Genomic DNA, 14,560 nt, shown 5'->3' with positions numbered 1-14,560 from the left:
CATCCATATTCTTCTGCAAGTTGCCTTTCCTGCTACAATAACATGTTACCCTGTAGATTTTTCCACGTTTCATATTCTCCATTATGGATGTTCCGTGCTTATTAAGTGGTCTCCTCTGATAGCCACTTGCGTTGTTTATAATCTTTTGTTATTAATATTATGCTTTGTGCATTTGTGCACCTATTGATGTAGGGTTCATTTCTAGAGGTAGAATTGCTAGGTTAATGTGTTAGTGTATCTTTAATTTTTCTAAATACTGTGGGGATTTATTTTTAAGGTGTTTTTTTTTTTAATTATCCAAGAATGCTCATTGCAAAAAAAGTGGAAACGTATAGAAAGCCATCTAGAGAGAAAACATCACTCACAGTCCCTCTACTCATTTGCCACAATTGCCTGCTTTTTGGCATGTTTGCTTCCAATCAGTTTCTGTGTCCTACTATTGTTACAGTGACCAGATCAGATTATACTGCAGAGATCATTTTCTATCCAGCATTTTTTTTTACCTAATGTTACAAACATTCTCCTGTGTCGGTAACATATTTTTGTCAGCATCCTTTTTTTATGATTTCATGATGGACATTACATGTACATGCTGTGATTTTCTTAGCTCTTCCTCTATTGTTGGGCTTTTCAGTTGCCTACATATTTTTCACTGTAACACTTCAGTGAATAGCTTTTTGTACAAATCTTTGAAATGCAATGATTTCCTTAAGCTAGATTCCCAAAAGGAAAATTACTGGGTCCAGAGGAAGGATGTTAGTGAAATCTATTTTTAAGTGGAATTTTGAATTGCTAATATTCATACATGCAACAAAGGTCCAAAGGTACTAAAAGTTAGACAATGAAAAAAAAGTCTTTATTCTACTTGGTCCCCCCAGCTGTGGTGTTCCCCCGAAGGTAAATTGCCTGGTTTGTTGTGTATCTTTCTTAGGAAAAAAAAATATATATATGCATATACACAGACACGTATTATACATACACGTGTATACACACATGTATACATACATATATATTCCTTTTTCATTTAGAAATAGCATATCAGAGCTATACTTTTATACTTTTCTCTCTGCATTTAATATTGACGATTGTTCCATATATAAAAAGGAGAACTGCCTCATTTTCTGAAAATATTGCATAGAATTTCTTTAAATGGATGTGCCACAATTAATTCTATTGAAATGGTTTTAGGTTAGTTCCCAGCTTTTGCTATGGGAGCTGTGCCGTAATGAATGTCCTTACATATACACACCATTTTCACCACGTGCTAGCACATCCATCAATAGAATAGATTCCTTTGAGTGGAATTGCTGGGTCCCTGGAAATGTGCATTTGACATGTATCGCCAGCTGGTGCTGTCTCCCTAGAAGATGCCTATTTCCTCATTAAAGGGTAAGGACAGTTCTTCAAGCTCTTGATCCACATGGCCAAACTACTTTCCAGAAACGTGTTACCTATTTGCTCTCTTGCCAGCCATACATCAGCCCTCCACGCCCTCCTCCCACTGAGTAAAAATAGCATGCTGATGTTTGCAGTGTCTGTGCTCCATTGTCATTTTTGCCAAAAGGATCTGTGAAAGACTAGCAAGAGTGAGCAAATAGTTCATTTTTAAAACTTGTTTAAAGTAGATGGGTTTATGTGGTAGTTTTTAGGAAACTAATAAAGCATCATGCAATTATGAATTGACTATTACGAAAAACATTCTAATTTGCTTGGGGGGGAAAAAACTTGTATAACCAAAACAAATTTTAAAACACAGGATCTGGGAGAATTTCCTAATCCCACTCTATATGTGTGACCTGGGGAAATTGCTTATCATCTCCAAGACTAAGGTCTTAGAGTCATCTGGAGGAGGAAATGGGATAATGCACTCAGCACAGTGCTTGGCATCTGACAAGGGCTCACAACGTGGTAGCCAAGAAGAAAAGTTTGCTAAGGAAAAAACACCAATCTTCCAAGTAATGCCAACTGTGAGAGGAGGGAGCCTTCCAGGCTCTGAAAAGGAGGCTGGGCGGTGCCAGCTTTGTTCTTTCCCGCAAATTCTTCCTCTGGTCTTTCCTGCCTTGAAGAGGAAAAAGGGAAATCTGGCCACAGGCCCCTGGGGAGCCACACCTCACACTAGCACTAGCTCTTCAGAGGGGCTGGGATCTGGGACCTCACCCAGATTGCCCTTGTGCACCTCGGAGGTCCGTGCATCCTCCACGGGGGTCCCTGCCGCAGCCGGATCGGAGCCCGGGAAGTGAGAAGTGCTGACCCAGCCTTGCATTTCTTACTCCGAGCTAAAGGCAGGCGGTGGCTGCCTATGCCTCCGGGGGTCCAGCGTCTCAGAGCTGCCCCGGTGGGCGCGGCTGCGTGCTCGATGGCTTGGGAGGTCCTTGGGACTTGTCAGTGCCGTTCTCTGCAGCGCGCTCGCTCCATTCCAGCCAGTCAGGCGCTGCCTGCAGGGCCCGGCCAGTGCCAGCCCCCCCTCAAGGTGCTGCAAGTGGCAGGGAGGGGTCGCTGGGGCTCGTGCTGGGTGCCGCGTGCCGCGGTCTGCTGGGCGAGCCTGGGATGCGGGGTTGCCTTCGTGGGCTCCGCACCTGCCCAAGTCCCGGGAGGCTTGGCCTCCCCCTCCCCCGCCCCTCCTCCCCGAGCAGGGCTGCTGCACTGAAAAATCAGCTGCTAGAGACGCCATTTCTGTCCCCACCCTTGTCTGGGCTGGAAGAGCCAATCACTGTCGTCGTGCGGAGCTGCAGGTAGAAACTTCCCCGCGTGGGAGAGCAGATCCGTGCCGCACAGTGAAGCCATTTTCTGGGAGGATTTGGAGTCATTTCCACTCACAGCATAGTCGCCATGCTGGAGAATTTTAGCCATTCCCTCCCCACCCGCCTCCTTACACCAGCCTCTCCTTGATTTTCGGGGGAGAAGTGACAGTGACGATACTGTGTGGTGAAAAGATTGAACTCTGTGGAACCAGGGGGAGTGTGGGGTCGGGTCTTGGCCCTGAACCGTAACCTGCACTGTGACCAGAAGAAAGCAATACAGCCCCAGACCTGTCTTCTCGTCTATAAACATAAAGTTAGACCATGTCAAGTATTGGTGAGGCTGTGGGGAAGCGGATTTGTACCCTGTGCTCTAACAATTCTATTTCTTGGTTTCTACGCTAGAGAAATACTTCCACGGGTGTGTTCGGGCAAGCTGTCCATTGCAGGATCATATCTAATAACAAAGCACTGAAAACCATTCAATGACCATCAGTAAGGAAAGTATAAATAAAACAGTCTATTTTCATAATCAGTCACTAGATTGCAGTTGGAAGGAATACATTGGATCTATATATGCAGGGACATGGGCAGAGCTCTAAGATATTAAGGCAGAAAGTTGCAGAATAATGCATACAACATAATGCCATTTTGCGACATATCAAACACAATTGTGGTATATTCAAACATATATAATGCATTTAAAAAAAATAAAAAGATACACTCCCAGCTCAAAAGAGTGGCTTTCTTCGGGGAGAGGGGCAAGGAGCTGGGATAGCCAGTGGAGGTGAAAGGGAACTTTAGCTTTCCTTGTAACATTCTAATTTTTCCTTTAAAAAAAAAAATGACAGTGCATTCATATATTGCCTAAGGAATTTAAAACTATGTAGTCATAAAGAAAACACTGAAAACAAATATGTCAAAATGTAAACAATGGTCAATTCCAGGTGACAGGGAATGGGAGTAATTTGGGGGGTTTGTTTTAGTTGTAAAAATTCAGGGAAGGGGTTGAAGAGTGACTGTGTGACCCCTCAAATCCCTCAGGTCAGAGACCCTGCGATCTTGTGATTCTAGGTCAGCATCCCTAAAGTCCTGGTCCCACCCTGAAGGGTTTTCCGGGGCTCTGGTGCTCCTGCCCCGCCCAGGCATGGGATCCACTCTCACCTGAAGGCTGGAGCCAGGGCAGAACACTGGCAGTTCACTGCCCTACGGGACTTACTCTCTCATCTGGGCATTTCGTTGCCCTGTTTCCTCTAGAGGCAGATTCTCTCCCATAGCCCTCAGAAGAAGCCAACCCTGCCATCACCTTGATTCCAGACTTCTAAGTCCCAGAACTGTGAGACTGCCATTTAAGCCTCCACCCAGCTTGTGGCTCTTCGGTAAGGCAGGTCCCAGGGAAGTAGTAGACCCCACCCATCCTGATTAGCTGGAGGCTGCGCTCTCTGGGGACCTGAGTTGGCAGGTGCCCATGCGGGGAGTGGATTTGAGGCAGGGGCAGGAGGAAGACCAAGGAGGAGGAGGCTGCTGTGGGGTCGGCCAAAGCCCGGCAGTGCTGATACTTACTAATCGATGCAAGAGCTTAGCAATAAGCCCGTGAAGGTCTATAAATCAAGCCGAGCTCCAGTAAGGCATCAGCTTGTCTTCCCCTTGTGTATTTTCTCTTGCGCAGCATCCCACTCTCCTCCTGACACCTCAGCCACCCCCACCTCCCGGGCTGGAATTCTACTCGGTCTTCACTTTCACCCGCCTTTCAATGGGTGTGATTGCAGCAGGCTTGATTTCAACTTCCTGTGACAGCTGTAACCTCTGTTCTCACTGAATTGCTAAGACCGCTGATAAATGCCAACTGCTTGGAAGTTTTGTAAGTAACCGGGAACATGTTCCCATGCCAGGCCATGGAGAAATGGGCTATGGAATGGTCCAGAAATGTAATGAATTAAAAGTAACTAGTAACTCCCCTCTGTCTTTAGGTCTACCAATGCCCATTCAAGAAAAACACTAGATCTGGGTGGCTCAGCCGGTTAGGCTTCCAACTTTGGCTCAGGTCATGATCTCACAGCTCATGAGTTCGAACCCCACATCAGGCTCTTGTGCTGACAGCTCAGAGCCTGGAGCCTGCTTTGAGTTCTGTGCCTCCCTCTCTCTCTCAGCCCCTCCTCTGCTTGTGCTCTGTCTCTCAAAAATGAATAAACGTTTAAAAATTTTTTTTTAATTTAAGAAAAAAGAAAAAGACTAGATCTTATGAAATGAAAGCCATCCTCCTGGCCCCATGTGGGAGGAACAGTCCCTTTACTTGTCCGAAGCCCCAAAAAGCCCAACAGAGAGCCAGTGTGCTCACCATCCCCACATCATCTTTCTTGCTCATCTTTTGATTGTTTGGGAAAAGGTTGGTTAGAAGAAACAATAGAAAGCAATACCCACCCCACCCCCCCACCCCCCCAGGCTTCACATTAAAAGACATGTCACTGGCTGAGGGGACATGCTGTGCATACAAACTGGTGTCCTGAATTGGATCCTGGAACACAAAAAGGACCCCGATGGGAAAAAGGAGAATCCAATTAAAGCTAGCCACGCAATTGGTAGTATTGTACCGGTGTTAATGTTTTAGTTTGGATAAATGTTCTGTGATTATGTAAGATGTCAATGTTAGAGGGGCGCCTGGGTGGCGCAGTCGGTTAAGCGTCCGACTTCAGCCAGGTCACGATCTCGCGGTCCGTGAGTTCGAGCCCCGCGTCAGGCTCTGGGCTGATGGCTCGGAGCCTGGAGCCTGTTTCGGATTCTGTGTCTCCCTCTCTCTCTGCCCCTCCCCTGTTCATGCTCTGTCTCTCTCTGTCCCAAAAATAAATAAACGTTGAAAAAAAAATTAAAAAAAAAAAAAGATGTCAATGTTAGAGCAAGCTGGCTGAAGGGTGTATGGGAACTCGGTGTATTTGTTCTTTGCAACTCTCTGGAAATCTGAAATGATTTCAAAAGTAAAGCTTAGGGGCACCCAAGTGGCTCAGTCGGTTTAGCATCTGACTCTTGAATTCAGCTCAGGTCATGATCTCATGGTTCTTGAGATGTGAGCTGTCAGCACAGAGCTTGTGTGGGATTCTCTCTCTTCCTCTTTCTGTCTGTACCTTCCCTGCATTTGCATGTGCATTCTCTCTCTCTCTCTCTCTCTCTCAAAAATAAATAAACATTAAAAAATTAATTAAAAAAGTAAAAACTTAAAAACAAGTAAAAAAATATTTTTTAATGTACTTTTTGAATCGCAAGACTCTAGACCTCAGGATATACTCTCAGTTATACGTCTGATAATCAGCCCTAAATGTTGTTTTGGGTTTTTTTAAACATTTTTAAAATTAAAAAAAATTATTTATTTTTATTTTTGTGAGAGAGAGAAAGAGAGTGAGTTGAGCAGGGGGCAGTGAGAGGGAGAGAGAGAGAGTGAGAGAGAGAGAGAGAGAGAGAGAGAGAGAGAATCCTAAGCAGGCTCCACAGACAGCACAGAACCCTACCTGGGGGTTGATCCCACAACCCTGGAATCATGACCTGAGCTGAAATCAAGAGTTGGACGCTCAACCGAGACACTCAGGCACCCCCTTAAGAGTTATTTAGTGGTCAAGAAGACTTCAGCCCAAAGTTTCAATATTTGCTGAGTGTCTATACATGGCACTGTAGGGATACCAAGAAAAAATCATATATAATCCTGCCCTCTACGAACGTATTCTCTAGTGAGGAGGACAAAGATGTATATGGATAGGCTCAATACCAGGCATAGTATGTGGGAGTCAGAGAGATTAATCAAGACCTTGAAGGTGGAGAGAATTTCAATAGGGACAGAAGCCAAGGGATTCAAGGCTGAGGATTAGTGTCAGCAAAACACTGGAACATATTAGATGTATAACTTTTCATGGAGCTGAGAATAGTCCAGTAAAGCGGAGATTTGGAGGGGGGAGAGTGGGAGGGTAGAGGTTTCAGAGACAGGGGAGTACATAAGATCAGTAAGGAGGACAAAATTCTTCTCTGTTTTTAAAATATAATAGTATATGTTCACTTGAAGAAGTTTGGAAATTCCAGAATAGTACAAAGAAGAAAACTAAACTCAGTTGTTATTTTACCCTCCAAACAAAAATTTTGGTGCATTTGATTTGGCTCCCACTTGAGTTCATATCGTACACATGGTCGGGTAGCCTTTGTTTACTCCATTAACACAATATCACCAGCAGCCTTTCCCCATCTCATTAAAGAAGATTCTTAAAGCATGAGGGGAGTCCACCTGCTTCCTTAGGCAAGAATCCTTCTTGCATTCCCAGCAGCTGACTGACAAATCTCATCTGGATACTTCTCATAGCAAGAATCTCCTTCATTCTTACGAGGTCCATTCTGTCATTAACTAAGTCCTTCGGTGCATCTTAATTGTGCTACGCTCTAACTATCCTTTTTTCAGATGACAGATCTTCATCAAGAACCAAAGAGTCTCAGAGCTTAGTTGATCTTGAGTTAGATTGCAGTAACCTCATGGAGGGTCTCAAATGCCGTGCCCAGGATAACCCTCGGACTATAAATCTAAGGGAGTCTTAAAAAAAAATTCTTTTTTTAGATTTCAGGAATTTTGATGTTTCTTCTATGATGTGCCCCAAAGTTTTTTGCTTTTGTTTTTTAACATTTATTCGTTTTGGAGAGACAGAGAGAGCATGAGCAGGGGAGGGGCAGAGAGAGAGGGAGACAGAGAGTCCGAAGCAGGCTCCAGGCTCTGAGCTGTCAGCACAGAGCCCGACATGGGGCCTGAACCCACGAACCGTGAGATCATGACCCGAGCCAAAGTTGGATGCTTAACCAGCTGAGCCACCCAGGCGCCCAAATGTTCCCCAAAGTTTAATTCATCGAATATTTTCAAGCAGAAAGGTGGCATGATCGGAGCCGTGCTTGATGCTTAAAACTGCAGCCGTCACTTACGGAGGGTTTGTTACGCATCCGACACAAGGCTAGGAACTTTACATTTAGCATTTCAGGCGGTGGTTCCTGAGAACAACCCTGTGAAGTTGGGGCATTCTCCCGATTTCACAGATGATGAGACACGGGCCGAAAAAGGGAGAAGTCATCCGCCCAAGCTCACACAAGTAGTAACTGAACAGTTACCTGCAGCATCGCTGAAAGCACCAGATTCAAATTCCTGTGGTGACATGAATTAGCTGTGTCACCTCGGGCCAATGTCTAACGTTCTGGAGCCCTTTCTCCTCCGTCTGTCAAGTACTGGAGTTAGCCAGCTAACACAGTTTAGGGTGATAGCTCAAAGCATAGACTTGGAACCAGGCTGCCACAGACTCGGCACTTCTGGGTAGCCTAGGTGGACACGTGATTTAATCTCTGCAGGCCTAGTGCTAACATTTGCCAGACCCAAGGCAGGAGGATAAAAGAGAAGGTCACATACCTTAGGTCTAAGTATTTAAGAGTTATCACTAATTCTTTTTTAATGTATGTTTTACCCTTTCACCTTGATAAATATACCTCCATAATAATCTAGAATGCCAGGGTTTGAGTTGAGAATTCTTGGATTCCTTGGAGTTCCAGGTCAGAGTGTAACAGAGCCAGCCCCCTTTGCTTCCTTTTCCCACCTCCTCTTCCTGGCCCTCATGCCCAGGCTCTGTCCATACCCCTTCCAGTAGCCAGTCCTGCCTGCACTCAGGCAGGGAAGTTTGCACTTGGGAGGATGAACCAGGGAAGGGGCTGGTGGAGGGGCTGAAAGTGGCCTAAGGCCATTTGGAAAGGGAATTCTAGAGTCCCAGATTCTCAGAGTGTGATTTAGAAGGGTTGCCCAGGCTCCAGAGGGGCTCATATCCTTGGCCCCAGGGGACTGCTTGCCTGTGGGAAGGGGCACAGCTGGAGGGTCAGAGTGCGGCCCTTGAACGTACAAGGCCTAGGACAAGGACCCTGTTTGACGGGTCTAAGGAAGATATGGTCTCTCTGTGCCTCAGTTTCCTTTAGGGTGACCAACTCATCCAGGTTTGCTTGGGACTTTTCTACCTTTAGCACTGGTAAGTCCTGCATCCCAGAAAAACCCCTCAGTCCTGGGCACACTGGGACAGTTAGTCGCCCTTGTTTCCTCAGCTTTATAGTTAGGCTAATACTATTTCATAAGATTGATATAAGGGTTAAGTGAGTTATCACATGGGGAGTGTTTAGACCAGTGTCTGACTCATGGTAAGCATTCTAGAAATATGTAAGCTATCACCATTTTTCCAATTATTTTTATTGTAAGAAAATACACGTAACATAAAATTTACCATCTTAACCACTCTTAAGTTTTCAATTCAGTGATATTAAATACATCCATAATGTGCAGCCACTATCTCATCCATCTCCATAACTCTTTTCATCTTGTAAAACTGAAACTCTGTCCCCACTAAACACTAACCCCCTAGTCCCTCTTCTCTAGAAGCCCCAGGGACCATCGTCCTACTTTCTATATCTCTATGATTTTGACTAAGCTTCTCATGTAGGTGGACTCGTACAGTATTGGTCTTTTTGTGACTGGTTTATTTCACTGAGCTTAATAGCCTCAAGGCTCAAGCATGTTGTGGTGTGTGCCAGAATTTCCTTTTCTAAGACCGAATAATATTCCATTGTGTGGATAGACCACATTTTGCTTATCTGTGTATCCGTAAATGAACATTCGAGTTTTGCTTTCATGTTTTAGCTATTATGAATCATACTGCTGTGAACATGGGTATACAAATATCCCTTCAAAACCCTGCTTTCCATTATTTTGGGTATATACCAAGCAGGGGAATTGCTGGATCATATGGAAATTCTATTTTTAGTTTTTTGAGGAACATCCATACTGTTTTCCACAGTGGCCATACCATGTGCCATTCCCACCAACAGTGTTCAAGGGTTCCAGTTTTTCCACATCCTCTCTGACACTTGTTATTTTCTGGGGTTTTTTGTTGTTGTTGTTGTTGTTTTAATGGACATGAGGTGGTATCTCCTTGTGGTTTTGATTTGCATTCCCCTAATGATTGGTAACACTGAATATCTTTTCATGTGCTTATTGGCCATTTGTATGTCTTCTTTGGAGAAATGTCTATTTAAGGCCTTTGCCCATATTTGGGTTAGGTTGTTTGTTTTTTCATTGTTGAGTTCTAGGAGCTCTCTCTTGTACTGGATATGAATGCCTTATGAGATATATAATTTGCAATTATTTCCTCCAGTTCTGTGGGTTGCCTTTTTACTCTGTTGCTATTCTTTTGATGCACAAAATTTTAAATTTCCGTGAAGTCCGATATTTTTCCTTTGTTGTTGTCCCTTTGGTGTTACATCTAAGAAATCACTGCCAAATCCAATGTCACGAAGCTTTTCCCCTGTGTTTTCTTCTAAGAGTTTTATAGTTTCAGGTCTTATATTGAGATCTTATACTGAGGTCCATTTTGAGTTGATTTTTGTATATGGCGTGAGGTAAGGGTCCAACTTCATTCTTTTGCATGTGGCTATCCAGTTTTCCCAGCACCATTTGTTGAAAAGACTGTCCTTTCCCCATTGAATGAGTCTTGGCATCCTTGTCAAAAGTCATTTGACCATATATGCAAGGGTTTATTTCTAGACTCTCTATTCTATTTCGTTACTCTATATGTCTGTCTCTATGCCAATACCACACTGTTTTGATTCCTGTAACTTTGTAATAAGTTAATGAAATGAGGCAGTGTGAGTGCTGCAGCTTTGTTCTTCTTGTAGCTATTATCATTTTAAAGGTTCCATTCAACTAGAAAACAAGAAGATTCCATAATGAGGCTCGGGTGAGAAAAAGGGAAGAGTTGAGTCTGACTGAAGTTTGAAACGTGGAGGGTAAGTGGCTAGCAAAGCCACTAACTAACTGGAAAACCATAAGGGTTAGAACGCAAAGTGAGAAGACAGGCAGGGGCAGTGATACCTTGGTCATTCCACCCACACATTTAACACGGGTACACTTTACCATATTTCATTGACTCAAAAATGCCACTGATGGGGCGCCTGGCTGGCTCAGTTGGTGGATCACGCGACTCTTGATCTCGGGGTTGTGAGTTTGAGCCCCACATTGGGTACGGAGCCTATTTTTAAAAATGCCATTGATTTTAAGACACCATTATTTTATGTCCCACTAAGAAAATATGCTATCAGTAATTATGACATGCTATTTACTGACCATGAGGCGTAACCAATTTCAGAGATACAAAAATGAGAGGGAAAAAAATACATTTTCGAATTAATTAAGTAAGATACATGCCAGGCATTGTGTCAAGCATCGTGGGAGGGGAGTGGGATACCACCAAGAAAACGACTGTCTTCAAAAAGCTTCCAGTCTCACAGTGACACCTGCAGACATTTCTACCACAAGACTGACTGGGAGGAGTACTACCACGCACGCACCAGAGCTGTTCTGAGATCAGCTGCTGCTTGTCAACTATTTATAGGAGTTATTAATATAGACAGAATTGACAGTCACGTCTTTCTTGGGATTTCTAGTCCTCCCCCTCCTTTTCCCTGATGCCTGAAATTTCTAGGGACAAAGCCTTTCAAACCATTTTTGAATGAACGGAGACAATGAATTAAAACACCAAATGGTGAGTGTTGAACTAGCATGACTCCCGTGGAAGGCAATTTGGCACATCCAAATTACAAAGGCGTTTGCCCTTTGCCCTTACGATACCACTCTAGGAATATGTCTTCCTGATATACTCACCTATGTGGAAAATGCCATGTATCCAAGGTATTCATTACAGCAGTGGTTGAAACAGCAAATAATTGGGAATAACCTAAAAGCCAGGGATAGGGCACAGGTTACCTAGATTATGGAACATTCGTACAGTGGATCCCAGATCAAGGAAATGCCTGATGTACGAACAGGGAAAACATCCCTGACGTGTATGTATGGTCAAATGAAAAAACGCTAAGTGCGGAACAATTGCGGTTGACTACCATTTGTATTGTAAGCGGGGAATAAGAATACACATGTACAAACTTGTTGAAGAGACTCTAGGATACATGGGAAACTGACAACAGTGGTTATGGTTGGGGAGGGTTGGTGAATTTGGCAGATGGGGACAGAGAAGGGAGGAGGACTTTTTTACTTTATTTATTTATTTATTTTTTAACGTTTATTTTTGAGACAGAGAGAGACAGAGCATGAATGCGGGAGGGTCAGAGAGAGAGAGGGAGACACAGAATCTGAAACAGGCTCCAGGCTCTGCACTGTCAGCACAGAGCCCGACCCGGGGCTCGAACTCACGGACGTGAGATCATGACCCGGGCCGAAGTCGGACGCTTAACCGACTGAGCCACCCAGGCGCCCCAATTTCTAAACTGCATGTATGGGTTGTCCAAAATGTGAAATTAATTGAATTTTTTAAAACACCACATAGGAAGAGTTAACCCAGTAACTGATTCCCACCAAAGGGTGGGAATTCATTCATTCATCCATTCATTCACTCATTCCATAACCTATAGTAATCAAGAAATTTCTCTAGCATTAACACTTAACATGTGCCAGGCATCACGATACATGCCGTCACGTACTTTATTTCATTCAGTCCTCACCACTCCTATATGGTACAGGTGTCTAGCATTACGGAAGAGGAAGTTGAAGATGACAGAGGCTGTTCTTGCCTAAAGCCAACAGTGAGCATCCAGATCCCAGCATCCTGGGCCAGGCCCAGTTCTGTGCACAAGGGATGACAAGACAAAGGCACAACCCTGCCCTCTTGGACTTGATAGTCTAATGAGGGAGACAGGCATGTCAAATGGCAGATTCACAGGCAGGGCTTGAACAGGGGAGGGAGTGTTAGAGCACAGTGCCTAAGGATAAGGGGACAAAAGGAACAGAGAAGCTGGGGACATGGAGAAAACCTCTCCCACAATGCCCTTTTGCCAAGGACAGGCCCTGTAAGCAGCGCTGGAACCCAGCGGCGCCCGAGTGAGAGGCCACCTCTGTAGCCTCAGAACCAACAATGAACAAAGGCTGCGGTGCTGTGTAAGAACAGAGGAGATCTGACAACGGCCCGGCTCGTTTGATCCGTGTAGACATCCCATCTAGACTTTGAAGCCTGAAGTGCTCTCCTTTAGCTGTGTACGCAGATCAAATAAGCTGGATGGCTGCCATATCTCAACTTCACTTTCTGCTAATCCATAGTCACAGCCAGCTAGCTCCACAGCAATCCGACCGAACCATCTGAGCAGAGGCAAAAATAATTCTCATGGGCAAAGACGACAGCTCCAAGATGCGAACATTAACTCCTTGCTACCGCTTCAGGAGGGAGTGGCTTTTGAAGTTAGTTTTAGCAAGCTTGCAAGAAAGGAGCTTCTGCCCCTCTCCAAAGTGAAGGGGCAAAGCTGTTTTCTCTCCTTAGGGTTGAAAGTCCTTCCTATTTCAGGGCTCACGTTTGCCCACCCATAGGAGTTGACAATTAACAGCTGTGGTCTGGATCTCAGAAAAGCAGCCCCACCTAAGAAACAGGGATCATCTCACCACACAAACACCTTTTTATTCACAGGATCATTAAAAGGACAACCATACCCCCGCCCCCTCAGTCCTCAAGCTGTAGTGAGGAACTCAGGAAATCCTTGCCACAGAGGTGGTGGCAGGGCTAGGCATCTAACAACAAACCCACAAGCTGAGTAGCATCGTTACAAAAGATTAAAAAATCTACGTGAGTTCTAACATCTTCGTTCCTAGCTGTGGTTTCCATGGAAATAGACATCTGCTCTAGGGAGAAAGCAAAGGTGGGGGGAAGCAGTATAAGTGCTTTAAAATAATCTGTGTTTTGAAAGATTTTTTTTTCCTGTCACAACATTAATAGTCAGAAGCGTAAGATTTTTGCATGGCAGTTTCTTATATTAAAAGAAAAAATGCATCAAATGGGTGGGACCTTCCTCTGCAAACCTCCAGTTCAAGTACAAAGACTTCATGAAAGGCTGGTTCCGGGGGATAATAGACCTCTTGGCCTTGGGTTCTGTGCTTATTTGTGTTGCCTGCCAATCTGTCACTTTTCAGTGAGGTCTTATCCCCACCCCTCTCCAGCCTTTCTAATGATTTTTGAGATTTCACTCAGGAAACTGACACATGGAAACACCTGGCCGTTTTGTGGCTAAGTTTGGTCTGAGAGGGAGAAGCCTTTCAGGGCTTAGAATCTGAATTATTCCTGTTCCTGCTCACATGCTAAGGGAAAACCACTTAGATTGGGGGCGGGGGAGAGGCTGACCCCACACAAGGGCGATTGTTGGAGAAAATGCCACAACAAGCATATTTCAGCCAACAGCGAATTGCTAATTGTTTGCTTTGTGTGGGGTGTCTGCTGCCTGTATGATCTAGTTTTCCTTGTCTCAGGCACCTATTGTATTTATCTCTAGTACATCCCTAGAGACTAGCTGGACATGGAGAGTCTTTCAAAATTAGGGCTGTTGTTTCAGCAGTTAGTCATTTTCGTTTCTTGGTATGGGAAAACTGAACCCATGGATTCATGAAATGAAGGTGTCCTTCTGCCCAATGAGGATCGCTAAACAGACACGTTGGTGTTATGACCACCACCCGAATCCCAAAGACACAGCCTTGGTCTGAGGAATGGGAGGAGGGATCTGGAAACCATGTTTATTTTATTTTCCTTCTGGCCTTTTTGTGGGAGGAGGGAGGCCAGTCATTCTAAGATAGCTCCGGTCAATTTCCTTTGTAGCTCTGCTGTACTTCTCATCTAACCAGGCCAGGAGGAACCGTGACCTTGTGGCTCCCCCTTTTGTTTTGATTCTTTAAAAGGGCCCAGCACTGCACTGGGGAGCACGTGCTCCAAGAACAAAAGCAACACTTAACTGCA

At 44.6% G+C, this 14,560-nt stretch overlaps 1 protein-coding gene across 1 annotated transcript in view; it reads left to right on the top strand.

The window, feature by feature from the left end:
- Positions 1-4,585, top strand: part of PAFAH2 (platelet activating factor acetylhydrolase 2) — a 66,415-nt gene extending 61,830 nt beyond the window's left edge. The window contains exon 12 of the mRNA XM_019836426.3: positions 4,408-4,585. Within this exon, the coding sequence (XP_019691985.2) occupies positions 4,408-4,557 (150 nt within the window). The 3' untranslated portion in view covers positions 4,558-4,585. The remainder of the gene's footprint in view (positions 1-4,407) is intronic.
- The last annotated feature ends 9,975 nt before the right edge of the window (positions 4,586-14,560 follow it).

The sequence above is a fragment of the Felis catus genome, chromosome C1, assembly GCF_018350175.1.
Source record: "Felis catus isolate Fca126 chromosome C1, F.catus_Fca126_mat1.0, whole genome shotgun sequence".
NCBI lineage: Eukaryota > Metazoa > Chordata > Mammalia > Carnivora > Felidae > Felis > Felis catus.
The sequence above is the reverse complement of the archived record's forward strand: the minus strand, read 5'-3'. Positions and strand labels throughout refer to the sequence as shown.